Source organism: Elephas maximus, chromosome 7 (assembly GCF_024166365.1).
Source record: "Elephas maximus indicus isolate mEleMax1 chromosome 7, mEleMax1 primary haplotype, whole genome shotgun sequence".
Lineage (NCBI taxonomy): Eukaryota > Metazoa > Chordata > Mammalia > Proboscidea > Elephantidae > Elephas > Elephas maximus.
In genome coordinates, this window is record NC_064825.1 from 130,655,740 (window position 1) to 130,680,415 (window position 24,676).

The 24,676-nt window shown below is 62.1% G+C and overlaps 4 protein-coding genes across 6 annotated transcripts; 1 reads left to right on the forward strand and 3 right to left on the reverse strand.

Annotated features, from left to right (window-relative positions):
* Nucleotides 1-288: 288 nt before the first annotated feature.
* Nucleotides 289-6,237, forward strand: NDUFV1 (NADH:ubiquinone oxidoreductase core subunit V1). Its single transcript, XM_049892692.1, has 10 exons — nucleotides 289-476; nucleotides 1,537-1,619; nucleotides 1,692-1,862; nucleotides 2,615-2,798; nucleotides 3,913-4,102; nucleotides 4,528-4,740; nucleotides 5,119-5,285; nucleotides 5,530-5,611; nucleotides 5,841-5,986; nucleotides 6,078-6,237. The coding sequence occupies exons 1-10, from the start codon at nucleotides 405-407 to the stop codon at nucleotides 6,162-6,164; spliced, it is 1,395 nt and encodes a 464-aa protein (XP_049748649.1). The 5' UTR covers nucleotides 289-404; the 3' UTR covers nucleotides 6,165-6,237.
* LOC126081142 (double C2-like domain-containing protein gamma) lies at nucleotides 6,229-12,265 on the reverse strand. Of its 3 annotated transcripts, none has more exons than XM_049892702.1 (11): nucleotides 12,196-12,265; nucleotides 10,347-10,701; nucleotides 10,136-10,215; nucleotides 9,994-10,065; nucleotides 9,714-9,823; nucleotides 9,470-9,605; nucleotides 9,263-9,316; nucleotides 7,482-7,630; nucleotides 7,286-7,367; nucleotides 7,022-7,118; nucleotides 6,229-6,944 (listed from the first exon to the last, which is right to left on the reverse strand). In XM_049892702.1, exons 2-11 carry the CDS (start codon nucleotides 10,591-10,593, stop codon nucleotides 6,814-6,816), a joined length of 1,158 nt encoding a protein of 385 aa, XP_049748659.1. In that variant the 5' UTR covers nucleotides 10,594-10,701; nucleotides 12,196-12,265; the 3' UTR covers nucleotides 6,229-6,813. The 3 variants fall into 3 exon arrangements, with proteins under 3 accessions (XP_049748659.1, XP_049748658.1, XP_049748660.1); XM_049892701.1 differs by lacking the exon at nucleotides 12,196-12,265 and adding an exon at nucleotides 10,825-11,246; XM_049892703.1 differs by lacking the exon at nucleotides 12,196-12,265 and having other exon boundaries at nucleotides 9,714-9,736; nucleotides 10,347-11,248.
* A 538-nt stretch (nucleotides 12,266-12,803) lies between these two features.
* NUDT8 (nudix hydrolase 8) lies at nucleotides 12,804-15,199 on the reverse strand. Its single transcript, XM_049892714.1, has 4 exons — nucleotides 14,971-15,199; nucleotides 13,989-14,121; nucleotides 13,121-13,198; nucleotides 12,804-13,031 (listed from the first exon to the last, which is right to left on the reverse strand). The coding sequence occupies exons 1-4, from the start codon at nucleotides 15,162-15,164 to the stop codon at nucleotides 12,804-12,806; spliced, it is 633 nt and encodes a 210-aa protein (XP_049748671.1). The 5' UTR covers nucleotides 15,165-15,199.
* Nucleotides 15,200-16,705: 1,506 nt separating this feature from the next.
* TBX10 (T-box transcription factor 10) lies at nucleotides 16,706-24,322 on the reverse strand. Its single transcript, XM_049891866.1, has 12 exons — nucleotides 24,278-24,322; nucleotides 23,343-23,425; nucleotides 23,001-23,139; nucleotides 22,729-22,887; nucleotides 22,419-22,470; nucleotides 20,382-20,649; nucleotides 20,207-20,308; nucleotides 19,537-19,708; nucleotides 18,050-18,205; nucleotides 17,714-17,781; nucleotides 17,393-17,487; nucleotides 16,706-16,995 (listed from the first exon to the last, which is right to left on the reverse strand). Exons 1-12 carry the CDS (start codon nucleotides 24,320-24,322, stop codon nucleotides 16,706-16,708), a joined length of 1,629 nt encoding a protein of 542 aa, XP_049747823.1.
* Nucleotides 24,323-24,676: the final 354 nt, after the last annotated feature.

Sequence of the window (24,676 nt, forward strand, 5' to 3'; positions counted from 1 at the left end):
TCGAAAGTGGAAAACGACAGGACCCAGCAGAAAGCGACACGAGAGGTTTTTCACTAGGGGTCTGTAAGGCTGGAGTCCGGAAGAGGAACACCAAGGCGCTGAGCCGGGGAGCAACGGAGCATGCGCTTGGTACCTCCAGCAGGAGGAGGAAGGCGGGACAGGGGCCGGTGGGACTACACCTCCCAGAAGCCACAGCGCCGACAGGCCACCTCCGACCTCTCTGGCCTCTCCGCCTCAGAAGGCGGGGCCGGGGGCGGGGCTAGAGAGCGGCAGGCACGCTTGGGTGCGCCGCCGGCGGGCGCGTGACGTTTTTCCTGTGCGCCCCCTCGCGTCTGTTTCGCTCCGGCTTCTTAGCCCCAGAGACGTGAAGGTGACAGCGGGAGGTGACCAGGCTAGCCTCCGGGATGCTGGCGGCACGGCGGCTGCTCGGCGGGTCGCTCCCCGCGCGGGTGTCCGTGCGTTTCAGCGGAGACACGGTGAGGCCCGGCCTGCCTCGGGCCAGAGGTGTTCTCGGGCCGGGACTCGCTGCCGCGCCTCTGCGCGAGCTGTCCCGTGGGTGTGTAGTGCGTCGTGGAGAACGCTCCTTATGTCCCCAGGCCCAGCAAGGTTGCCGCTCCGGCCTGGTTGTAGACGGGTCCTGACGAGAGGCTGACTCCCTCCGCTCCCCCAGGACTTGTGGCTCCCCGGATTTCACAGCCCCGCGGCGTGGCTGAAAGTTTGCAGGCTGCGTCCTTGTCTCCTTCCTTCCTTGCTACAGCCTTGCAGGGCGTGAAGGGGTCGTTGCCCCATTTTACAGATTCAGAAAACAGCTTTGGAGAGCGATATGCGCCTCCTGATGCCCCTTCCAGTGCTCTGCTCCGTGTAGCAGCTGAGAAGTGATTTTAAGGGGATGGAAGGCTGGAAGTCAGGGCCCCTTAGTCCTCAGCTGTGGTGCACTCCACTGGGCCGCATGGAATTCCAGTCCCCACCTCTGCTCAGTTTTATCCCAAGTGGGTCCCCCTCCATCGCCATTGTGTTCTATCACAGTGAGGTGCTTCTCTTCCTTCAGTAAACACATTTTGCCTTTCTGCAGACTTAGTAAGATAAGACTCCTGATCTAACCAAGTTTGTGGTCCAGCAAGAGACCCAGACAAGTAAATGGATGTGACATTACACTGGGCTCAAGGAGGCAGTTTGGTGCCATGGTTCAGGAGTGGGCTTTTGTCTGTGTGATCTTCAAGTTCTTTTTTCTCGGAGATTCTGTTTCCTCCTCTGTAAGATGGAGGAAATCATTCCTCTCTCAGAGTTGTTGTAAGGGTTGTTAATAGGATGCAGTGGGAGGTTAGTTGTAAAATGCTTAGCCCAGCTCCTCGATGACAGGAACTGCTCACTATGCGGTAGTGGCAGCTATGATAGTAGGGAGAGTTTGGACACTTAGGTTCCTGCCTCCCCCAGCCCAGCCTCTCCTAAGCAGGAGAACCCAAGAAGCTGCAACTTCTGGCCTGGCCTCTCAGGGCCCCAGAACTCTGCTGGCCTCCTGACTCTCTGTCTCCCCAGACAGCACCCAAGAAAACCTCATTTGGCTCCCTGAAGGATGAAGACCGGATCTTCACCAACCTGTATGGCCGTCATGACTGGAGGTGAGAGGGTGCCCTTAGCCTGGTAGGTCCTGAGACAGGGCCGCCCTTCACTGCCCTCCGCACTCTGCCCAGGCTGAAAGGCGCCCTGAGTCGAGGTGACTGGTACAAGACAAAGGAGATCCTGCTGAAGGGGCCTGACTGGATCCTGGGTGAGATCAAGACGTCTGGCTTGCGGGGCCGTGGAGGCGCTGGCTTCCCCACTGGCCTCAAATGGAGCTTCATGAACAAGCCCTCAGATGGCAGGTGTGTGGGGGAGGCAGAGGTGGGGTTGCAGGAGAGCCCTGGGGGTGGCCGGGGCTTGTCTGGGCCTTTGGACTGTTTCCTTAGAAACTAAGAGTGATTGAGGTGGGAAACTGTTCCCAGGGCTTACGTGGATGGGGCTTACAGTTCTCTAGGCTTCCCCAGTGGAGATGGAAGGTGTAGGAGAATCCACACCAGATTTTGACTTAGGCAGACTTGGTTGTTCAAATCCTAGCTCTGCCCTCTAATCATGTAGCCTTGGGCAGTCTGATCTCTTTGAACCTCAGTTTTCTTTTTTGTAAATGGCCAGAACAGCATTTTGTGGGGGTTGAAGAGATGTCATTCATGCAGCATTTGGCCTGCACAATGGCCTGTACACAGGAAGCAAACAACAAATGTCAGTTGCTTTACCTCCTTTTGGCCCAGAGATATGGTGGAGATTGAGGAAGGCTCTTTGTGACCAAGGACAGAATTTGGGCTCCTGGAGAAAAACACAGGGAGAGGCGTTGGGACTGAGCAGAACAAAGACCTTTCCTGTGGTCATAGCCGCTCACAGATGGAATAGGCAGTGAGCTCCCTGTCATTGGTGGTGAGCAAGCAGAGATGCCAGGAACATGTTGGGAGGAGTAGAGGAATGGGCCATTGGAGCGACATCTTTGAGGCTTCACTGGATGGAGTAGGGGTGGCACAGGGCTGAGGGCCCAGCACTGGTGGGCCTGTTGCCTTGCTGACCTGCTGACCCCATGACCCCACAGGCCCAAGTACCTGGTGGTGAATGCAGACGAGGGGGAGCCGGGCACCTGCAAGGACCGGGAGATCATGCGTCACGATCCCCACAAGCTGGTGGAAGGCTGCCTGGTGGGGGGCCGGTCCATGGGCGCCCGTGCTGCCTACATCTACATTCGAGGCGAATTCTACAATGAGGCCTCCAATCTGCAGGTGGGCGGGGAGCAGGTGTTCACATCACCCCTACTCACCCAGCACAGTTGTTCTTAGAGCTTAGCACCTGGTCTGTCAGGTGGAGCTGGGACACCATGTGTCATGAGTGGGACCTGGCCCCCAAAGCCACCTCCTCTGGGCTTGTCCTTTATGCTCCACAGCCTCAGGTTGGGAGGTCTTGAATGACCCTAAAATTATCAGCAGACTCCTGGAGTGGGCGTGGGCTGGGGAACTCACACTTGGGCATTTTTCCTGCACAGGGCTCAGGGTTTATTTCAGTGATTCTTAGCTTGGTGGCACCTGTGGATACTGGTCCAGGGCCAGAGTCACTACTTCCTATTAGGCTCTGAGCAGCAGAGGGCTGCAGAACTGGCATCTGGAACAGTGTGTGGCACATAGTGGCGCTATGTTAAAAAAAAAAAAAAAAAAGAAACCAAACCTGTTGCCGTCGAGTCGATTCTAACTCATAGCGAACCTACAGGACAGAGTAGAATTGCCCCCACAGGGTTTTTAAGGAGCAGCTGGTGGATTCGAACTGCTGACCTTTTGGTTAGTAGCTGAGGTCTTAACCACTGTGCCACCAACACTGTGTAAGTGGTGTTCTTATTATTATCAAATATCAAAAAGTAAACTTTGAGGGTCTCTTCCATTACCGTGGAACTAGTGTGTGCTCATAGAGATAGAAAGGTAGAACACCACGGAAGAAAGAAAAAAATTCCCCACAGATCCTCTACCTAGAGAAACTTCTTTCAAATACTTGTTGGAAATGTTGGTTATTCCCTTAAATTCTGTTTTTTTGAAATCACATAATAATTTGTTAGGTGGTGGTGTTACACCAGTGACATGAACAGTGTGAAATTCCAGTCTCTCTGAGTGTCTTTTGCTCCTTTCCAAAGGGAGCTGTGGCCCTGGGCTTGGTGACAGGCACTCAGGGCCTGTCTTTCCCCCAGCTCCCCACACACGAACAGATTCCCAGGTGCTCAGGTCCTGTACCCCCCACAACCCCACATACACAGTTTCCCAGGCTCTCAGGTCCTGTATTCCCCCGTGCCACATACACACGCACAGATTCCCGGGCACTCAGAGCTGGTGTCCTCATACCCCTCTTCCACAGGTGGCCATCCGGGAGGCCTACGAGGCTGGTCTGATTGGCAAGAATGCCTGTGGCTCCGAGTACGATTTTGATGTGTTTGTGGTGCGTGGGGCCGGGGCCTACATCTGCGGAGAGGAGACAGCGCTTATCGAGTCCATTGAGGGCAAGCAGGGCAAGCCCCGGCTGAAGCCCCCCTTCCCTGCTGACGTGGGTGAGGCCCGCCCTGACCCCGGGGCCTCATCTCCACCATTCCTGTGGAGTTTGGGATCTGCCTCCGGCCCTCACCAGGCCACTGTGGCATTTCTGAGTGTCCTCTGGGCTGGGGGCATGATGCCGAGGGCAGGGTATCTGTGATAACAGAACTACAGGTACCGCCAGTGCCCCCTGCACTCCTCATCCTGCCTCAGATCCCCGAGCCCCCGCCAACTGGGCAAGCTCATCTCTGGCTCTGCCTCCACAGTGCGTGCTCTGGGAGCTGAGGTATGGTGGTGAACAAGGCAGGGACAGCTCCTCCTGGGGCTTGGAGTCCAGCAGAAGACAAGAATGATGAGGGGAAGAAAGGGCAGGGGTTCCTGGTGGGGGAGCCGGGCCCTGCCCCACCCCCAGCACAGCCGATCTTGCCCCATTTCCCTGCAGGAGTGTTTGGCTGTCCCACCACTGTGGCCAATGTGGAGACAGTGGCCGTGTCCCCCACCATCTGCCGCCGTGGGGGTGCGTGGTTTGCCAGCTTTGGGCGCGAGCGCAACTCAGGCACCAAGCTCTTCAATATCTCTGGCCATGTCAGGCACCCGTGCACCGTGGAGGAAGAGATGTCTGTGCCACTGAAGGAGCTGATCGAGAAGCACGCTGGTGAGGCCTGGGGCCAGGTGGGCAAGGACACGGGGGTAAGGTGTCCATGAGGAGAACTGACGCCAGGCAGGTGGGCACACTGGTGGGGGAAGGTATCCATTAGGAGAGCTAGGGCCAGGTAGGCGGGGACACGGGAGGGGGGAAGGCATCCATGAGGAGAGCTAGGGCCCGGCAGGCGGGGGCGTGGTAGGGGAGGTGTCTGTGAGGAGGCCTGGGGCCAGGCAGGTGGGACCACAGGGGGAAGGCATCCATGAGGAGAGCTGGGTCGGGGGCTCAGGGCCAGGGGGCTGACAGAAGCCTGGTCCTGGGCTCAGGCTGGGTGGTGTCTTGGCCACAGCACTGACCATCCATCCTTTTGGGGGCTGACTGGGGCACCAGGGGGTGTCACGGGTGGCTGGGACAACCTCCTGGCTGTGATCCCTGGCGGCTCGTCCACCCCCCTGATCCCCAAGTCCGTGTGTGAGACGGTGCTGATGGACTTCGATGCACTGGTGCAAGCACAGACAGGCCTGGGCACAGCTGCAGTCATCGTCATGGACCGCTCGGTAAGCCTGGCCCGTACCTGCCTGGCCCTGCCTCATGTCTGCCTGGCTAGTGTCCCTTCCCTGGGCTTCTCTGAAAACCCTCGGTGTGCCACTGGCGGCTGTGCCGTTGCGGGGTGTCCGGGGAGCATGGAGGAGGTCCAGAACCTAGACTGCTTGGGGAGGTCCGGGATCTGAGGAGGGGTTGCTGCTGGGTCCAGGCTCCTGCCTGGCCTTGGGCGCCTGCTCACTGCCCCTTCTCACCCAGACGGACATTGTGAAAGCCATTGCCCGCCTCATTGAGTTCTACAAGCATGAGAGCTGTGGCCAGTGCACGCCGTGCCGTGAGGGTGAGCACCCGGGCTGGTGGGGCCTCTCCTCTATCCCTCCCCAGGCCCTGGTCAGGCACAGGGCAAGGGTGGGCTGGACTCTGACCCCCGAACAAACAGCTGCTGCCTCCCAGCCTGTCAGGGGGCTTCTCTTAGCCGCCCCCCGACATGGTCTGCACCCCTTGAGGGCCACTCCCACCCCCTGCCTGGCAGGGGAGACCATCAGGCCCCTGTTGCTGCCCGGCTGCAGGTGTGGACTGGATGAACAAGGTGATGGCGCGCTTTGTGAAGGGCGACGCCCGGCCGGCCGAGATCGACTCCCTGTGGGAGATCAGCAAGCAGATCGAGGGCCACACCATCTGTGCTCTGGGCGACGGGGCCGCCTGGCCCGTGCAGGTACCTGCCGCCGCGCCGAGTGGCACTGGGGGCGTGGGAGCCTGGGGGCCGGCGGATTTTGGAAGCTGCCTGACGCAGTGCCCCTCCCCAGGGCCTGATCCGACACTTCCGGCCTGAGCTCGAGGAGCGGATGCAGCGGTTTGCCCAGCAGCACCAGGCCCGGCACGTCGCCCTCTGAGCCCACCCCTGCCCTGTCCCGGCACCCTGGCCCGTCCGTCTGGGTGCTGGCAATAAAGCAGGTGCTGCCTGTCCCCTGTGGTGGAGTCTCGGGCTTTGTCCCCCACGTCGTCCCCCACGTCGTCCCACGGCCCTTCTCCCAGGGAGAGGTCGGAGCCGGGAAGGGTGGGGCAGACAAGGTCACGAGTGAGTCCCTGGGGTCCCTGAGTCTGCCCTAGGCCATGCTGAGCACCGCCCCTTGGTGCGGGAAATGGGGACACGGGGAGGGCTGTGCCTGGGGACTCCCTGTCACTGTGGCCTGGGGTCAGTCCCGGGCCTGGCCAGCACAGGCCTCAGGGTGGGGAGGGAGTGGGGCCCAGCGTGCCCTGTGAGGCCCTGGACAGGGGCTGTGGTTGTCCCCTGGCATAGAAAGGACAGGCTCTGTCTGGTCTGGTTTGGAGCAGCTGTTTATTTTTGCTTCATGGTTGGGTGGTGAGGTGAGTTTCAAAGGGAGGGAGGAAGGAAACACCCCTCTGACCAGGGGCTAGGCACGGTGGGTCAGAGGGGCAGGAAGGCAGGTGTGGCAGCCCCAGGCTCATCTCAGTTCTGTGGAGACTGGGAGGGTCTGATATGGGGGTGGGGTGGTGAGCACGGCCAGGCCTGGGACCGATCTAGTCGCTGAGCTGGAGGGGCGCACCGTCCAGCGGGTGCCACAGCTCCAGCCGGCGGTCACTGCGGCCCAGGCACTCACGCCAGTGCCGCAGGCGCTCCCCACTGGCACGGCTGCTCAGCTGCACCCCGCCTGGTGTGGGGGCAGGGGTCAGAGGCCAGCTATGAGCTCCCTGGCCCTCCCACCCCTGCCCCCCACACCCCACTCACCGATGAAGTCATCAGCTGTGCCCAGGTCATAGTCCCAGACAGACACCAGCAGGGTCTTCTGAGCCAGCTCCTCCCGGGGGCCCGCATAGAAGAATTCCTGCAGGAAAAGGGTCAGGAGGGAGGAGGCTCAGGGCCTTTACAGCATAAGGAACGGCTCCTGCAGGTCTGGGCCTGGGGTAGCTGGGACCTGCGCTTTCTGACAGGTGGGATGCTAACTCCCACCCCTCAGCAGCCAGGGCTGCTTCCCCTCCAGCCCGGGCTGACCTCGTTGAACTCGGGGTTCAGGGTCTTCTTCCGAACCCTGGTCTTGCACTTCGATTTCTTCCCCACGTTTGGATGCAGAAAACTGATCGGGAGGATGGGGTCAGGTCAGGTGGAGACCTGGAGAGGTGAGCCCTAGAGGCACTTTGAGGACCCCCCTTGCCCTTTCTGCCCACCGGCTCCCCATGCTAACACTCACAGGCGGACGAAGGGGTCCGAGTAGCCGTTGGCGTCCATGGGGGCAAGGTGGGCGCAGCGCAGCACGCCCACCAGCAGGCCACCCTGCTGGGAGCTGTAGCAGAGTGACAACAGTATACGCCCCCGCTCCTCCACAGCCACCTCCATCTCCTGCGGGGCAGCTTTGGTCAGCCCTCCAGCCCAGCCACCCGCCTGCCCAGGACCGGGTGTGAAAACAGAACAGTGGCAAAGACATGCTCGTGACCAGTGCTCACATTTCCTGATTCAGTTTCCAGAGGCAGTCACTGGCCCAGTGCCCTGGAGGGGGCTTTGGGGTCAGCTGTGCCTTTGGGGCCAGAGGGCTATGGGGACTGATGGTCTCTGAGTGCTAGGAGCATGCCAGGAGCTTCTAAGTGGCCTCCCCCTGAGTGTGGGGGGTCCTGCAGGGCCAGCCTCAAGTCATAGGAGCCAGGTGGAGAGGCTGCTCTCCACCCAGCATCCCGGGGTTGCTTCTACTCCACACCCACCACTTTGTCCCCTCTGCCCTGGGGGCCTGACTCTGGGTGTCCTTTGCCACACGCTGGCCCCTGGTGCTCTCCACTGTCTGGGGAGGACGCACCCCTTCTACATGTAAATAGAAGTCACTTTGCAGAGAGCCTGGTCACCTGTTCACAGATTGGGTAAAGGAAGAGTGCTCCGCAAGCACCTCCTATGGGCCAGGGCACTTTGTAGGGTCTGGGGCAGGAAGTGGGTGCGACAGGGTGCTCAAGGCGGCCACTGCCCCACCTCAGTGGGGCCCACCCCACCTGGGCTCGCCTAACTGGCGGCTGCAGCAACTTGTGGCCCCACTAGGGGGCAACGGCACAGGGCCCTTTGTTCAGAGGAGGGAGTGCAGAGCCACCCTAGCTCAACCCTGCAGGCGCCTCTTCCTGCCAGGTCTCTAATCTCTGATAGGACTTCAGCAGGCCCTGCAGTCACCTCTACTCCCAGACAAGGGCTTGTCTAGAACTACCAGCCCAGAAGTGGCGGCCACACTGACCCCAGGGCAGACCCAGCTGTGAGGGAGCCCTGCCCTGTCACATCTCTCGACCTTGTCCAGCCCTCCCCGCTTGGAAGTGACAGACATACCCAAGGCTGCCAGGGTCTATGCTTAGATGGCCCTGAGCTCTGCCCTCTGTGGGTTCTATTACTTGTTCCAGTGTCCCTCGCTCCCCTGGGGGAGTCACCCTCACCTAGCCAGCTGTTTTGGGCCTGGATGGTTTCCAGGGCTCCAGGGGCTCACAGAGCCTGTGAGAAAGATGGCCTCAAGCTCCCCCAAGCCTGCCTGGGCCTGGGCCTGGCCCCTGCCCAGCCCACCTGGGCCCCCGCCCAGCTCAGTTCAGCTAGGCCCACAGTGGTCTGGCTCCCCGAGGGCCTGCCCGCCCCGCCCAGCCTCCCCCGGCAGGGCCTGCCCGCCCCGCCCAGCCTCCCCCCGCAGGGCCTGCCCGCCCCGCCCAGCCTCCCCCCGCAGGGCCTGCCCCCCCTGCTCAGCCTCCCCTCTCAGGGCCTGCCCGCCCCGCCCAGCCCCCTCCAGGGCGTGCTCAGCCCAGCCTCCCCCAGGCCTGCCGGCCCCGCCCAGCCTCCCCCAGGCCTGCCGGCCCCGCCCAGCCTCCCCCAAGGCCTGCTCGGCCCCGCCCAGCCTCCCCCAGGCCTGCCCGCCCCGCCCAGCCTCCCCCAGGCCTGCCCGCCCCGCCCAGCCTCCCCCAGGCCTGCCCGCCCCGCCCAGCCTCCCCAAGGCCAGCTCAGCCCAGCAGTCCGGCCCACCTCCTCATACAGAGACATCCCGCGGGCTGTGTCCAGGCTCTTGGGTCTCTTGGTCTGAAAGAGCAGAGGGCCTGACCACCTTGGAGAGACACTGTCCATGCCCCACTCCCCGCTCATCCTGACTCCAGCTCCACCCTCCATAAAGGTCCTGGCCCTGTTCCCCAGCCAGTGTGCGACCCCTTTTCCAGGCACCCCAGCCCCACTCACCAGCCTTCGCTTCTCCAGACAGATGTCGAAGCTCCGCGCACGGTTGGGCACCAGCTTCCTCAGGGGCACCCGCAGCTCCCCCAGGGGGGGCGCCCGCCGGCGCCGCCGCAGCCTCGGATCCTCACACACACACAGCCTGGTGGCGGCCCTGGTCAGACCTGCCCAGGCAAGGCCCCTCCCCCTGCCCTCCACTGGCCCCACTGCCACTGTTGTCCTGGCCCCACGTGGCCGGCCAGGTCCTCACCGCAGGGTCTTGCGCCCGGCGTCCTGGCGGGTGAAACCGTGGTAGGTGAGAGTCTCCTCCCAGACAGGTCCCCGAGTGCCCCTCACTGTGCGTGTGTGCAGCTGGCTGGCCTAGGGTCAGGGGGGCAGGTCAGGGTCTCCCAGGACCCCAGGACCCCACCCTGTCTCTCTGATAGGGCCCCCACTCTCAGCAATGAGGACACTGTGCCTGGTGTCCAGGTGGTGTCTGGGCTGAGTGTGTGGCTGAGGGGCAGTAATGGGCGTCTAGGTCCTGCCCTCACCTTGCTGGCACCCGGCAGCAAATTGGCCTTGACGTAGGTGTCCACGGAGCCTGAGGCGGGTGGCTTGAGGCCCTGGGAACAGACACTGGTGTGGGCAGGCCAGTGGGCACCTGGTGGCTCAGGGACCCCGAGCCAGCCTCACCTTGGCACGGTGGGCCGTGCAGTGCAGGGCGCTGTTGTCTGCGTCGAAAAGCAGCGTGAACTCGAGGGTGCCCAGGCCAGCTGAAGGCAGGTGGCAGACAGGTCAGCCCCACCTGTCTCCCAGCCCCTCTCCACCCACCGGGCCAGATACCCAGGCCCCACCCTGGCTGGACTGGCCCAGAGGTGGTTCCCTTGCCAGGAGGCGCACTCACTGCTGTCGTCTGAGTCGCCCTCGGACTCCAGGTCGAGCTGTGGCTGGAGTGCAGGGCGAGTGGCCTGGGCGGCGGGGCGCGGGCCGGGGGCGTGGAGGGTGGGCTGGGCGAAGGGGTAGAAGTGCGGGAAGTAGTCGGAGATGAGGCGGATGGGCCGGATGGGGCCCGGGCTCACGTCGATGGCCATGTGCTCCTGCATGCTGACGCGCTGTGCCCGCATTCCGCCCGCAGCCGCCGAGCCCGCCATGGGGACGCTGACATGGGCAGCTCAGAGGGACCCCCGCGAGCTGAGGACCGGGGGAAGGGACCTGGCTGCCTGGACAGGACGACGGAGCATCGCCGAGGGCGCCGGGACCTGCAGATAGAGCACGGAGTCACGTCGGCACAAGGCTGGGGACGAAGTGGGGGCGCTGCAGCCTGGGGTCAGGGCCTGGGGGCCCCTGGTAGAGTGGGGGCCAGGCCCGGCTAGGTCACTTACCGCCGCGAGAACCGCCTCCACCTGGCTTGGTTCGCGGCTGGTATTAGGTGTGCGCTGGGGAGGCAGAGCGCGTGATGAGGTGACCCGTGTGAGCAAGAGTGTGACCAGCGGGGCCTTCCGGAGCCCACGGCGCGGGGGGGAGGTGGGTGCTGCATCCGAGCCCAGGGGGCGCATCGCCTTCCCACCTTCCCCCCAAGTATCCCTCCCCAGTGCTGGGGTTCAGCCTCCCTACCCCTTGCACACGCCCCCTTCACACGTTCTTTCAAAGGGAGTTATTTTTACCCCATCATGTGGCCCTGGAGGCTGGAGGGCCAGAGGCGACAAATGGGGCGTGGGGGACAACGGGAGGGGAGAGTGTGGTGGGGGGAAGGGTATATAGGAGAAAGGATGTCGGGAACGGTTGCTAGGGAAGGAGGGGCGGGGCCGTGGGGAGGAGGGGCGGGGCGTAGGGAAATGCGAGGGGAAGGGAAGGGAAAGGGAGGAGGAAGGCCACCACAGTCTAGCTCCAGAGCACTAGCCAGCTCTTGCTTTTAATATCACGAATTAGATCACTTCACCTCCCTTCTTCCCTCACCCCCCACTGGCTTTAAATAAAACCCTCTCCGTGGTTTGTCCTTGTGGTGGGCTCAGTGGCCCTTGTGTCCCTGTGCATCTCTCCAGACCCCTCACCACCATCTCCATTGCTTTGCTTGGGTTCTTGAACGTATCAAGCCACCACACCCCCTGCCTTTTGACCTGGCCCTTTCCTGCTTACCTTCAGTTTCAAGGTCACTCCCTGGAGCCGACCTTGGCTGGTCTTGCTTGCCCAACATCCCTTCCCCATTCTCGCCCCCCCAGTTGTCCTTTGGAGGCCACCTTTTTTCTACTTAATCCAGGGGGTTTAACCCCCTCCCCCCCAGGCCTGGGCTGTGCCTCCAGCCCTGTCAAGTAAAGTATCCCAAATCTAGAGGCCCTTTTAATGGACTCAGGGGAGGGAATGTGACCCAAGGCAGACCAATGAAGTATAACTGTGGGTTAGCCTGGGCAGGGAAGAGAAGCTGTGTTCTGTTGATGGGAAGCTCATCTCTCACCCCTCTGGAGTAAATGATCTCTTTAGCATGAGGCCACCACAGTGGAAAGCACAAGGGAATAGGAGATCCTGAGCTCCTGGATCCAGCCATGCCTGAAGCTACCTTATTTCTGGATTTTGTAACCACAATCCCTTTTGCAAAGTCAGTTAGTGGGTGGAGTTTTCGATCACTTGCCATGACCACCATGTTCCAGTTGGACCATCCACCCCCTCAGCCCTCTCACGGAACCCTGGTCTCCATCATGGATGTGTAATCGCACTATTATCTGTGTATAATGTACAATGTATAACCATACTAATACCTGGTCCAAGGTCTCCCCAGACTGTGAGCACCCCCCGCCCTGGACAGAAGAGCATCTGGCTGGTTCTCAGATGTGTCCTGAGCTCAGCACCTGGCACAAGGTAGGGGCTCGATGTATTGGAGCTTTACAACAAAATGCAGGGTGGTGGGTTCACCTCACTCCTCTCGATTCCTGGAGCCCCCAGCACATGGTCAGCCAGGCCCAGAGGCCGATAGCCAGTGACTGGGATTTTGGGCTCTGAAGCCAGAGACATGGCTCAAACTCCAGCTTGGGGCAGCCTCGGGCAAGGTGTCTGTCCTCCCTGAGCCCAGCCTGGCCAGGTGGGGGCAGTTCTGGCCCTGCTTCACAGGGCTGCTATGAGGGTGAAATGATAGATGTGACACCATGCCTGGCACACGGTAAGCACTCAGTAAATGGCCCCTGCCGTGGGTAACAGTGTGACTGAGTAGAGGCCCCAGGCAGGAGGCCAGCTGTCCAGTGGGTTCTGCCCAGGTCACAGCCCCAGTGTGGAAGGAGCAAGAGCCACAGAGCTGGAGATGGCTCTTTATTCAGTCCTGGAATGGAACCAGCCTGGCCAGGCGAAGGTGGGGGCTGCTGGTGCCAGGTCCTCAGCTCCTGGGCACCTGAAAGCCAGCCAGTCGGGGCTGGTAGGTGCCTGGTGCCAGCAGCTGCAGGGTGAACTCGGTGATGACAGCTGTGAGCCCCCAGATGCGGTGTGGCCCGTGCAGGAAGACAGGCAGTGTGTACCGGAAGTGACCACGCTGGCAGAAGTGGGTATAGCCCTGATTCTGTGCCTGCAGCAGGTGGGCCAGGGGCAGCGCAAACACCTCATCCACCTGGTGGCAGGAGGCAGAGGGTGGGTGGACAGTGGATGGGCTGCTACTGTCCACTGGGACAGCCTGACCCCCATTGTCCCCATGCTCACCTCCTCCAGGTTGGGTCTGAGGCTCTGGGGGTCCAGGGGGCCCACGCTGGCGAGCACGGGCACCACAGTGGCTTTTTGCTGGGGCAGGAGGAGGGCAGGCCATCAGGGGAAGCAAAGGCCTTGGGACTGGGGGAAGGGAGCCTGGAAGAAGACTCCCCTTGCCTTCCAGGGGCCATGTCCACCCAGTCCTGCCCCTGTGCTCCCTCCACTCACACCGACTGACTTGAGCCCACCGTGCACTGGACCAGTCCAGACTTCTGGGCCTTTCTAGACCTTTCCCTCCACTTAGAACAATCTGCCCTTACCTAAAATCTCCCACTCATTCAAGTCCCAGCTCTGTCCCTGCCTGCCCTGTGAGGCCTTCCCCAACCCTCACCCACCATGCTGAGTGGCTCACCCCTTCACCCTGAGACCCTCCACTGACCTGAGTCTCAGTACCCAAATCTGTCAAAAAACCAAACCCATTGCTGTCAAGTAGAATTCCGACTCATAGAGACCCTAGGAGGACAGAATAGAACTGCCCCACAGGGTTTCCAAGGCTGTAATCTTTGCAGAAGCAGGCTGCCACAGCTTTCTCCTGCCAAGCAGGTGGTGGGTTTGAACCACCAACATTTTGTTGAGCAGCCAAGTACATTAACCACTGCACACAAAGAGAGATAGAAATACCAAGGGGTGTTGTGGGTATGAAACACACGAGTGCCAGGCAGGTGCTAGGCCACCCTCTACCTGTGCTGGTGTCCATGACCCCTCTCTTTGTCCCTGGGGTCCCTCTCACCTCCTAGCCCAGGACAGGTACAGTCTCATGGAACGGATAGCCAAATGAGGGCATGGGGTCAGGCTGGTGGTGGCCTCCACCTGGTGGGCTCACCTGGTCGGACACGGGGTGCAGGATCCCCCACACCTGCTGTTCAGGCACGGCCAGGCCGACCTCTTCCAGTGTCTCCCGCAGGGCTGTGTGCACCACATCCTGGTCAGTGGGATCACACTTGCCACCTGGGAAACTGAGCAGGCACAGGAAGCTGGTCCTTGGGTATTAGGGCCATGGAAGAGGGTGGTAGGAGTGAGGGGTTCTGGGGTCCACGGTGGGGGTGGTGGTGGTGGCAATGGCAAAGGGCCAGTAACCCACCTAAGCATCACCTGCCTCTGTTCCTAGTTTATAGTGAGGCTGTGGGCAGGTCACATGACCTCCAAAGGTTCAGTTTACCTCCCTGAGCAACCAGGGTGATGGAGAGGTCCCCTCAGCCCTGAGCAGTGCAGGGTGGGATATGGGGACCTAGAAGCTGGGAGGAGCTCTGGTGGTGCAGTGGTTAAGAACTTGGCTGCTAACCAAAAGGTCGGGAGTTCAAATCCACCAGCTGCTCCTTGGAAACTCTATAGGCCAGTTCTATAGGGTCGCTATAAGGGGTAAGAAGGGCCTACAACTCAGGCACCCAAATGCTGCCTACGGAGGTGCCAGTGGCGCTGACATGGACCCTAGAGCACTCTCAATTCCCTCCGGGGGGCTGGGCAGGGTCGGGAGGCTCAGCAGTCCTGCCCTGGGCGCATCCTCGGCCCCTGGACCCTGGACCCGAGCCTCCCCAAGGTCGCCGGCAGGGGGCGGGCTCCTGCCTTTTAGAGAGGGGAAACAGCTCAGAGGCGTCAGCCCGAAGTGGTAGGGGACGCGCGGCGAGGGCGCCAGGCTCGGGGCGGGGGACACGGGTCGCTGACTCCTCGCCGCATCCGGGGGGCGGACCGGCGCTCACAGACCCATTTTACAGAGGCGGAAACCGAGGCGCGGAGAGCTGAAGTGCCTGCCGCCCTCGGGGCTCCGCAGCCTCTTCCGTAGCAGGGAGGCAGTCCCGACCGTGTACCTGACGTCGCCCTTGTGCCTCCCGGCCAGGCGGCTGGACCGCAGCGTGTAGAGCAGCGCCGGGGCCCCGCGCACCAAGCACAGCGGCACGAGCACGGCGGCCGCCGCGGGCCGCGCGCGGTACCGGGCCGTGGCCCCCGCCAGCAGCCGCCGGCAGCGCTGCTCGCCCTCCGCCGACAGGCTCTCGGGCAGCATGTCCGGACCGGGCGCCGCCGGGACACAGTCGGCGCCGCTGCGGGACCAATAGGGCCTGGAGGCCTCGCCCCGCCCACCACGTGGTGCCCCGAAGGGGGCCGGCGGGGGCGGGCCTTGTGGGCGGGGCCTCCAAGGGGCGGGGCCTGCTCCGGAGCCTTGGCTGGACTCCGGGTGAGGGGGTGGCGGGGCGGGGCCTGGAAGGGACTCCGGGGAGGGGCGTGGTTAAGGGCGGGACCTAGAGCGCAGCCTCCAATTGAAGTGAAGGGGGCGCGGGCGGGAGGCGGGGCGCGGCCCGAAAGGGCGTGGTCCTACGGCCCTGGGGCCGGGCGGGCCTGAGGGGAAGGCGGCGGGAGCGGAGCTGGGAGGAGCTGGTGAGGGTCCCAGAGCTCTTGGGTCTGCTCGGGCAACGCTAGCAGGGCGACCAGACCCGGCCCTTTGGACCGCGGGGTACCGGAGTCGGGGTGTCTGGCGGATGAGGTCCCCCTGGACCCCGCGGATTCCCGCCCCCACGTGTGCCGGTCCCTCCCCAAGTGTTCAGTCAGTGGGCGCTTAGAGGGCCCATGGGATCCCCTCCGGAGGCCGAGGACGTGTCAGGGGCCGCGGGAGTGGTGTCCGGGCTGACTCTCTTGTCCCTCCCTCCTGGCTCCGCTGGCTGGTGCGCGCAGCCCCCAGCCCCTTCTCCACCCCGGCTCCAGCCGCCAGTCCTTTGCCCTGCCTTTCCCCACGGCCTGGAGCCCTTTGCTCTCCTGTCCCTGGCCATTCCTACTCCTTCCTTAAATGTCGGCTTACACGGCACTCTCTGTAGGTAACTCCTCCCTAGAGTCTTCACTGGATTCCCAAATCACACCGTGCGGTTACTGCCTACCAGACCTCGGCTCCTCGAGGGTTCAGCGACCCCTCTGCGCACAGTAGCTACACACGGGGATGACGGATGGCGGCCCTACTTTGCTGGGAGCAGGTCCCTTCCAGAGCGGAGGTTTCGGTCCACAATGGGGCACAGGAGGCAGGGAGCAGGGGTCCCAGGTTCCCTCAGTGCAGTCCTGCCCCTGATTGGTGTTGCTGTCAACACCTTCACCATCACCACGTGCTCCCCAGGACGCAGACAGCAGTGGGCAGGGCTGACACGGGACTGTCCTGGGTCTGTGTCCCGAGGCCCTCCCACCCAAACCTCTGAAGACAGAAGTGCTTTGACCATGCCAAATGGTTTAATGTTGGGAGGCAGGGAGGGAGGTGAAGGAAGACTGGGGGAGTCGCACCCAAGGCAGGAGGGGATGTATTCCCAGTCCCTGGGGTTGGGAGGCAAGAGATGTGATTCCAAGCCTGGCATGACTCCAGGCTTGTTGTGTGACTCCAGGTGGGTAACCTCCCTCTCTGGGCCTCCACCTGCTCTTCCCTCCTTGGTAGAGGCTGGATCTGATGGGGAGAGGTGAGTGAGGGTCTCTGTAGAGGTGAAGCTGGAGGGGGTGGGGCAAAGGTGGACTCCCCCCCTCCCAGCTGCTGTGGGTCTAGGGCAGGAAGACTCTGTCCATGGGGCATCTCTATCACTGCGGGTCCTTGCCAGGCCCCAGGCACACAGCAGTGGGGGACAGGAGCCCCAGCCCTCCTGAGAGGGGCAGGCCCCCTTGATTTCTGTCAGCCTGAATGTTGGGGAGGGGGTATGGTGCTGATCGGGCCCTTGGGGCCCCGACGGGGCTTGGGGCCCCAGGGTACAGGCTCTGGTAGGTGAGTGGCCGGTAGGTGCCTGAGGCCAGCAGGGTCTCAGGAGGGACCAGCAGCTGTTGGTGGAGCCGGGCAGGGGTCCTTGAGGCGGAAGCTGGAGCTTTGTTGGGGTGTAAGGGAGGAGATGGTCTGAGAGGACCCCAGACTTCCCCTCACATCTCCAGCCTTCTTTCCGATCCTGCCCTTTCCCTACTTCTGCTCCTTCCATTCCAGGTAGCCCCTTCCCAGCCTTTGTCCTTGCTTTCCCTCTGCCTGGAATTTCTTCTCCACCTCCTTCCTCTGTCCAAACCCTTCCCAGTCCCCCAAGGCCCAGCTCTGGAACCACCTCCTCCAGGAAGTCCACCTGACACCCCTACCACTATTCCCAGCATCTTGTCCCTGCCTTGTTCTCTCTGCTCTGGGCCCCACATTGTCTTAGAAATCTCTGCCCCTCACTTTATGCCCACACAGGTCCCCAGTGGCTCTGGTGGCCTAGGGGCTGGCTACCTGGGATCTGGCTGGGCGCTTACCTTTCTTCTGTTCTGTGGGGCCCTTCAGTGGGCAGGGACTGAGGCTGCTTTGACTCCGGGCTGGGACGTTGAGCAGGGGTCGTGGGGACACAGGCCTGAGATGGGCCAAGCAAGAATGGGGGAATCAAGGTGAAGAACCCCAGGGCTGCAATCATGCTCAGGTCAGGTGGTGGGACCCAGGAGAAGTCAGAGGGCATGAGAGTAGGGTCAGGAGCTGAGGGTGGGCCCTGTGGGCTGTGGGCCAGGGTCTTAGGAGATGCCTGGGAGGGGCTGGGGTGGAGTGGGCTGTGGCTGGACAGAGCTGGTCAGGGCCAGAGGTACCAGGAGTCTGGGTCACTCTCTCTAAAGCCCTTGGCAAAAGGGTTGCTGGCGATTTTCAGCTGGGTGATCTGCAGAGGAGACAGTGTGGTTATAGGACAGCCCCGAGCAGGGAAAGGCCGTGGGGCTCCCTGGACCCCCAGTCAGGTAGGCCCTAGGACCCAGGCCCCTCGGCCCAGGGGCCCTGGAGCTGGCAGGTGTGAAGGCAGGGGAATGAGTGGGCAGATGCCCACTGAGCCCCAGAGAAGGAGCACAGGAACGGTCTGCCCATTTACTTGTAGGCTAGGAGCCTGGGGCCTCAGTTTCCACCCTGGAGAAATGGGCTGCGGCCTGACCCACCCGGTGGTTCTGGTACGCCGTCACGGCTGTGAACTGGGTCTCCGTAAAGACGAAGGACTTGAAGTTCTCCTGGGCGTAACGCTCGCTGTTCTCGCGTGGGTCCACGAAGACCACGTGGAAGCGGGGCTGGTAGCGGCACATGGAGTTGAGAATAATCTGGGGAAGGGGGCAGCAGACCCTTCCTGAGGCTGAAGGCCTTCTTCCCAGGGCAGAGGGGTTGCCCCGGGCCCCTTCGGGCCTCTGAGGCTGCTCCAGCTGGGGCTGGAGGAGAATGGGGCCAGCCTAGGTGTTCCTGGTTTCCAGTCGTTTCTCTAAATGGCATTGCAGTTCTGAACTTGAGAGCCAAGGGCCACTTCATGTTCAGCATCCTTGGCTCTTCTTCACCTTTCCTTACACCCCACATCCTAACTGTCAGCTTTACCTTCAAAACTATCTGGACTCTGACCACCTCTCCCCCTCACGGCCTCCACGTGGCCTAGCTACCATCATCTTTCCCTGTGTTCCTTCAGCTGCCTCCTGGCTGGCCTCCATGCCTCCATCTTGCCCCACATCCATTCTGCACACAGCAGCCCTGGCAACGCCATCCTGTCGCCCCTGCTCAAAGCCCTCCTGTGGCCCCCCTCCCACCCAGAGGAAAAGCCAGAGCCCTCCCCACAGCCAACAAGCTCTGCAGGGCCCGGCCCCACCGCCTCTAGGCCCTCTCCTCCCACTCTCCCTCCTCGGTCCACTGCACCCACTTGAGGGGAGGGGCAGGCTCCTTGCAGTTCCTCAAACTCGCCCAGCCTTCTCCACCTCAGGGCCTTTGCACTGCCTGGAACGGTTCCTCCTAGGATATGCATGGGCTCCGTCCCCTGCCTTCAGATGTCTTTTCAAATAGGGCCTCATCCTGACCCCTCACCAATGGAACAGCCACCCTCTGTCTCCACCCCTGTCCCTGGTTCCTTTTTTCTCCTTGGCATTCTTCACTGTCTTGATTTCTTGTTTGCCGTTTGCCCCCCACCCTCACCCCAGGATGTGAGCCCTATGAGGGCAGGGGGCTTTGTCTCTGACCACTCGTAGACAGTGCTGTGTCTGTCACCCACAGCAGCCCTGGCCCACGGGAGGTGTTCCGTAAAATTGTTAGCCGGATGGACTTCTTCATACGTGTGTATCTGTAAATGCTCTGGGCAGTGTGGCCTAGGGTCTCATTGACGTACGTGAAGGCCCAGACGATGGTGTTGGGCCTCATGTGACCATGTGCTGTGAGACAACATTCTCCTGTCCCTCACCCCCACCCCACCTGCCTGGACAGTCCCCTCTGCTGTCTGACTTCTGGCCGGGTGGGCTCAGCCTCCCTGCCTTGGCCCTCAGCAGCAGGCAGGGGTGCTGGGCACCAAGGCCATTAGGGCACCAAAGGCCCGGCCAACCCAGGCTCCAGGCCTTATCACAAGCAGGCCCCAGCCCCCATGCCCTGGCCTAGCCCTTCCCCGCCATGGCCCGGGCCTCACGTGGCCATTGTCGTCCAGTAGGTTGTTGGTCAGCTTGAGCTTGTCGAAGGACACAATCTGACGCATCCACTGTGCGCCCTTGGCTGGCGAGTCGGGGTGGAAGTGCACGCGGCCCGGAGTGGCCGGGTCTGCCTTGCCGGCCACCAGCCAGGCTGAGCTGTGGAACGCGTACCTGGGGAGCAGAGCCAGGTGGCCAGGGCGCCCGTCTCCTCCCCTACCTCCAGCCCCTCAGCCACTCCCCGTAGCCCCCCAGGGCCATGCCTGACCAAGGCTGGTGGGGCACAGGGCTGTCACTGACTCCTCTGCTGCCCCCCGCCTGGTGCCAGGCCTTCCTGTGTACTAGCTCGAGTGGGAGGTATGGCCCTAGCCCCGTCTGCAGATGAGGAACCTGAGGCCCAGGGAATATGCTAGGCCCTGAGTTCGCTGTGGCTGCACCTGGCTGAGGACCGGATGACCCTGCTGCCCTGGGCTAGACCACTCTACCTGCCCCAGGCTAGCCCACTGCCCAGGGTGGGCCTCTGTCCATGCCAGGCTTCCTGAGCTGGGCCCCCTCCTACCATCGGGCTAGGCTGGACCCCCCTGACATTGCTCAAACTGGCCCCTGCCCGAGACCCTGGCCTGGTCTCAACACTCAAAACCTTTGTACCCCATCCCCCCAGCTGGCCCAGACCTGTATCTCTTGTCGTCCAGGGGCACAAAGTCCATGAGCAGGGCATAGTCGGCCAGCGTGTCCATGCCCAGGATCTTCACCTGGAAGGTGGGGAACATCCTCCTGCCGGAGGCACGTGCTCAGCAGCCCAAGTGGGGCCCCAGTCCCGCCTCCACCCTGCCCTCGCTGCCCACACCTGCCCGCTTTGGTGACAATCATCTCTGTGCCCAGCTGGTGGAACTCCTCCCACAGAGCCTTCATCTCCAGCTGCACCGTCACACTGGACACGTGAGGGTTCTTGGGGCCCTGCCCAACAGGCTCAGCTGTGGCTGGGGTCCCAGAGGAGCCGGTGCAAGGGCCTGGCAGGAAGGGCGGGCCTAGCCGGGGCTCCCAGCTGGAGCTGGGCCCAGGCAGAGCACAGGTTTCTGAGGGTGCGACTACACCGAGGCTGGCAGAGAGGAAGGCTGGGGAAACAGGACGAAAACGTGGGTGTTGCTCATCTCACCACCCCCCCAACTCATCACCCAGCCAGCCCTCATCCTCAGGATGCGTCTAGATGCCTCTTCCTCCGGGAAGCCCTCCCTGACTGCAGAACTCTGTGTACCCATGGTACCCCACTGAGAATCACAGTGGGAGATAAATAAATAAATGTGCATTTCAAGGTCTGTTTTCCCAGCAAGCTCCTGGAGGGCAGGGACTGTGCTGGTCTTGCACCCCAGCGCATCTTTGAGCCACTGTGTGTCTGCGTGACCTGGAGCCAGTTGTTGCATCTCGGGGGCCTCAGTTTCCATATCTGACAGTGTGCCCAGTAGGCCCTCAATAAACGCCCACTGTAATTGATGCAAGAGATCTGCCGGTGCCCATGCGGTTGTAGGGCGTGATGGGGGCTTTCCACCACCGGGGGCTGAGAGTGGACCCCCGTTGGCCACCATTTACTCTTATCCATCCCTGACCTCAAACACCTGCCCATGTCCTGCCTCCAGAAGCCCATTCTATCATCTTTCTGCTTTGGTCACACTTATTTCTAAAGCCCTGGCTTTTATCTGCAAGCCTGTCACAAGCCGTAGACTAAAGCATCGTCATCTCCCACTCCTAATTTTAATTCTAAAAACAGATCTATTCGTTCAAAGCAGCCTCACAGGGCCTGAGGCCAGGCAGGGCTGGGGAACAGCAGTGGTGGGGACCAGGGGCCAGGGCTTCACAGCAGTGTCCCCTGCTGAATGGCTTTGGGGTATTTACACCATTGTAAAACAGCGGGGTCCCCTAAGCAGAGGGGGAATGTTGGATGTCAGATAGATGTATGGACAAACGGACAGACAGGTGGGTGAAGGGATGCCTGGGGAGGCAGAGTGTCTCATGAGGTGACAGGGGACTGAGCTGGCCAGGGCTGGCACACGGTGGGCATGTGGGGCCCAGGCCTGTGGGCCTGTCCCTAGCAGCCCCGAGAGTCACATGTGTGAAATGGCACCTCACTAAAACCCCCAGGGTTTCTGCAGCCTGGAGGGTGTGGGGGGTTCTCTCCCGGAGGCCCTGAGTGGGGTATGCCACATCAGGGCTGTACCCCCAGAGGACCCCGGGGCCTAGGGATGGATATATTGATATCCCTGGGCCAGGCCAACAGATGGGCAGCTGCTTGTTGTCCAGGAAACCGGTGCCAGCTCCCAGGGTCCATGGTGAGGAGTCCCAAGGAATATTCACAGACCTTGGCTCCTGAGTCTTCTACGAGCCCACCCACTGCCCATCCGGGTCAATCTGCCCCACTTAGCACTCTCAGGAACTCTGGGGTGGCTGGTCTCTGCCCAGTTTCTCTGAAGGCCAGACCCCTTGGGCCAGGAGTGTATAGTTTCCCTGAGGCCCAGGTCTGGAAGGGAAATTAGGGGCCTTTGGTCCAGGCCCCCAGCCCATTTCTGAAGGGACCCAGGGAGGGGCAAGGATAGGTTCAAGGTCACACACACCTGGTGGGGCCTCACCTCCCAGAAACAGCTCTGACCCCTGCCTGACAGCACCCCTATCCTTGTACTTGGGCTGTTGTGAGCCCATCAGCTCAGCCTTGGAGGGCTCCAAGACCTGCCTGGGGTACCCCTGCCCACCCACTTGCCCAGAGTCTGTGGTCCAGGGGGGCTCCATGATCCCCAAGCCCAGTGCCAGCCCTGCCTCACCCACCCTGAATGCCTCACCCACCCTGAAGCCTGAGCCTTACCCACTCAGGGCTGCCTCACTGCCCGCACCCTACCTGCCATGGGGTCGCCGTGGGAGAAGCCCTGCTCAGCTGGAGTCTGGTTGCACTGCCACCCGAGGGGCCCTGGTCAGCCCCTCCTGGTCTCCATGTCCATTCGGCGGTCACAGCCCAGGTCTCAGGGGGACACGCTGTCCCCAGTCTCCGCAGGACACGCTGTCCCCAGTCTCCGCAGGACTGCCCTTCCCTCTCGACTGCCCTCCGTCCTCGTCTCCAAATCTCTTCCACCCGAGCTGGCACCTGGTCTCGCAGGTGGAACCCTGACTCTGGGGTGTGTAGAGTCCCCCTCCAAGTTACCTTCTCAGACCGTATTGTCCAAGGCCAGCTCCAGGCGGGTGCAGTGCAGGGGAGGGTAGGTGGGAGGCTCTGACGTTGCAAAGTCTCCCCTCCCCTCCCCAGCTGAGAGCCCCCAGCCATTCCCGATCAATGGGCCCAGGCGCAGGGCGGGGCCAGTCTTGAGGAAGGGCTGGGTGGTCCAAAGGGGCCCAGGCCTGGCTGGTGGGGCGGAGGACGGTGGAGGGGAGGCTCAGGGAGGCAGTGGCAATGAGGGCTGAATGGTAGAGGCCAGTGCACTCTCACCAGGGCCCAGACCCCTGACCTGGGGCCCAGGCAGCCCAGCGAGGCCTGCTGGTATGAGCTTGAGGTGAAATTGGTGAGGGGGCAGCACCAGCCAGTGCTGTCAGAGCCCTCAGCCTGGGGGGCAGGAAGCTGGCTCCTCCTGAAAGCCAGGCCCCGTGAGCTGGACAGCACTGGCAGGTCCCTGGTGGGCTTGGTGCCTTGGTTTCCCCAACTGACCTAAGTACATAGTCTCTTCTGCTTGAAGTGGCCTTGCATGGGTGGTGGCGCCCAGGCTACCCCAGCCAGGGACCAGTAGCTCTCCCCATCCTGGAGCTGGGGGCCATGTCAGCTGATGGTGCCTACGTGGCCCCCATCAGGGCGCCATCGGAAACTAAGGCTGCCCCCAGCCAGTCCCGGGGCTGGGTGTTCAGGGGATGCAGGGACCACTGGTCAGGAAGGTGGGGGGGAACCCCCCTAAGCTGACACCAGTCCCTTGGCTGAGAGTGCTCTCTCCGGCCATTTGAGCTCTGCCACATGGCCCAAGGAGCAACCCAGGCTAGCCCCCCCAGGCCAAAGCACTAGATGGAACTCCATTGATGGGAGTCCCCAGGTCTGTGGGGGTAGTAGAGGGGAGCCTGTTATGGGGCATGGAGAGGCCAAAGGTTGGGCCTCATGCCAGGGGCAGACCCCTCCTCTCTCCAGCTCAGGGGTGCCTGCCAGTTACAGCCCCTGTGCCCGAGGTCTCAGCTCATGGAGCTGTGGGCTGACCCCAGGGACATGTGAAGGGCAGGGGTGACCCCTGGCACAGACCCACACCAGCTGCAGGGAAGAAGCCTGTCACTAGTGCTGAGGGCTGCTGCTGCTGGACAAGATGGGAGTGCTCTGTGCTGATGATGGGGGTCTCAACAGCTCCCAGGGCCACCCAGCGGGGTGTGGCCTGCCACCATGTCCCAAGATCCACAGTGGGGTGAGTGAGGAGCTGGGAGAGGCAGTAGTGGGGCTTGGGGAATCCACACCAGCCTGGCAACTCCCCCTCAACTCAGACAACCAGGGTGGGCCAGCCTGGGGCCCCAGTGGCTCCTGATATGTGTATGAGTGTGTGTATGTGTGCTAACCTACATGCACACACAGACACAGTGTGCACACAGATACCCACACTCACATACACACACAGGCTTGACTCCCGTACCTCCCCTCCCCACTGGCCAGCCCTTCCTGCCCGAGGCACTGCCTGGCCCCCTGCCCCCTCATCCATCTTGCCTGCCAGCCTGTCCCTGGCGCCCCCATATCCTTCACACCTTCTCATCTCGCTGGTCAATACCAGGAAGCAGTGTGGCAGCCATGGCCGCGGGGAGATGGATGGGCCAGGTGGGGGCACAGAGCCGGGGAGGGGTGCCTCGAGACTCACAGCTCTGGCCTCCACCTGCCTTGGTGTCCGGCCAGGAACTGTGCCCTGTGGGCCTCCGGTGGGGTGCGTCTACAGCCCGAGTGTCCTGCCCTCCGGGTTTGGGGCCAAGAACACCCTGCAGTGTGTGCCTGGGCAGGGTCTGCCAGTGCCCCCCATCCTGACATTGAGGTGCAGCATCCCAGGTGTTGGCAGACAGCAGAGGCGAGCCTGGCCTGCCAGTAGGACTTCCTCTGTCCCGACCCAAGGCACCTCCTCCCTGTGTCTCCGTGGTTGTACAGGCTGACCTGGG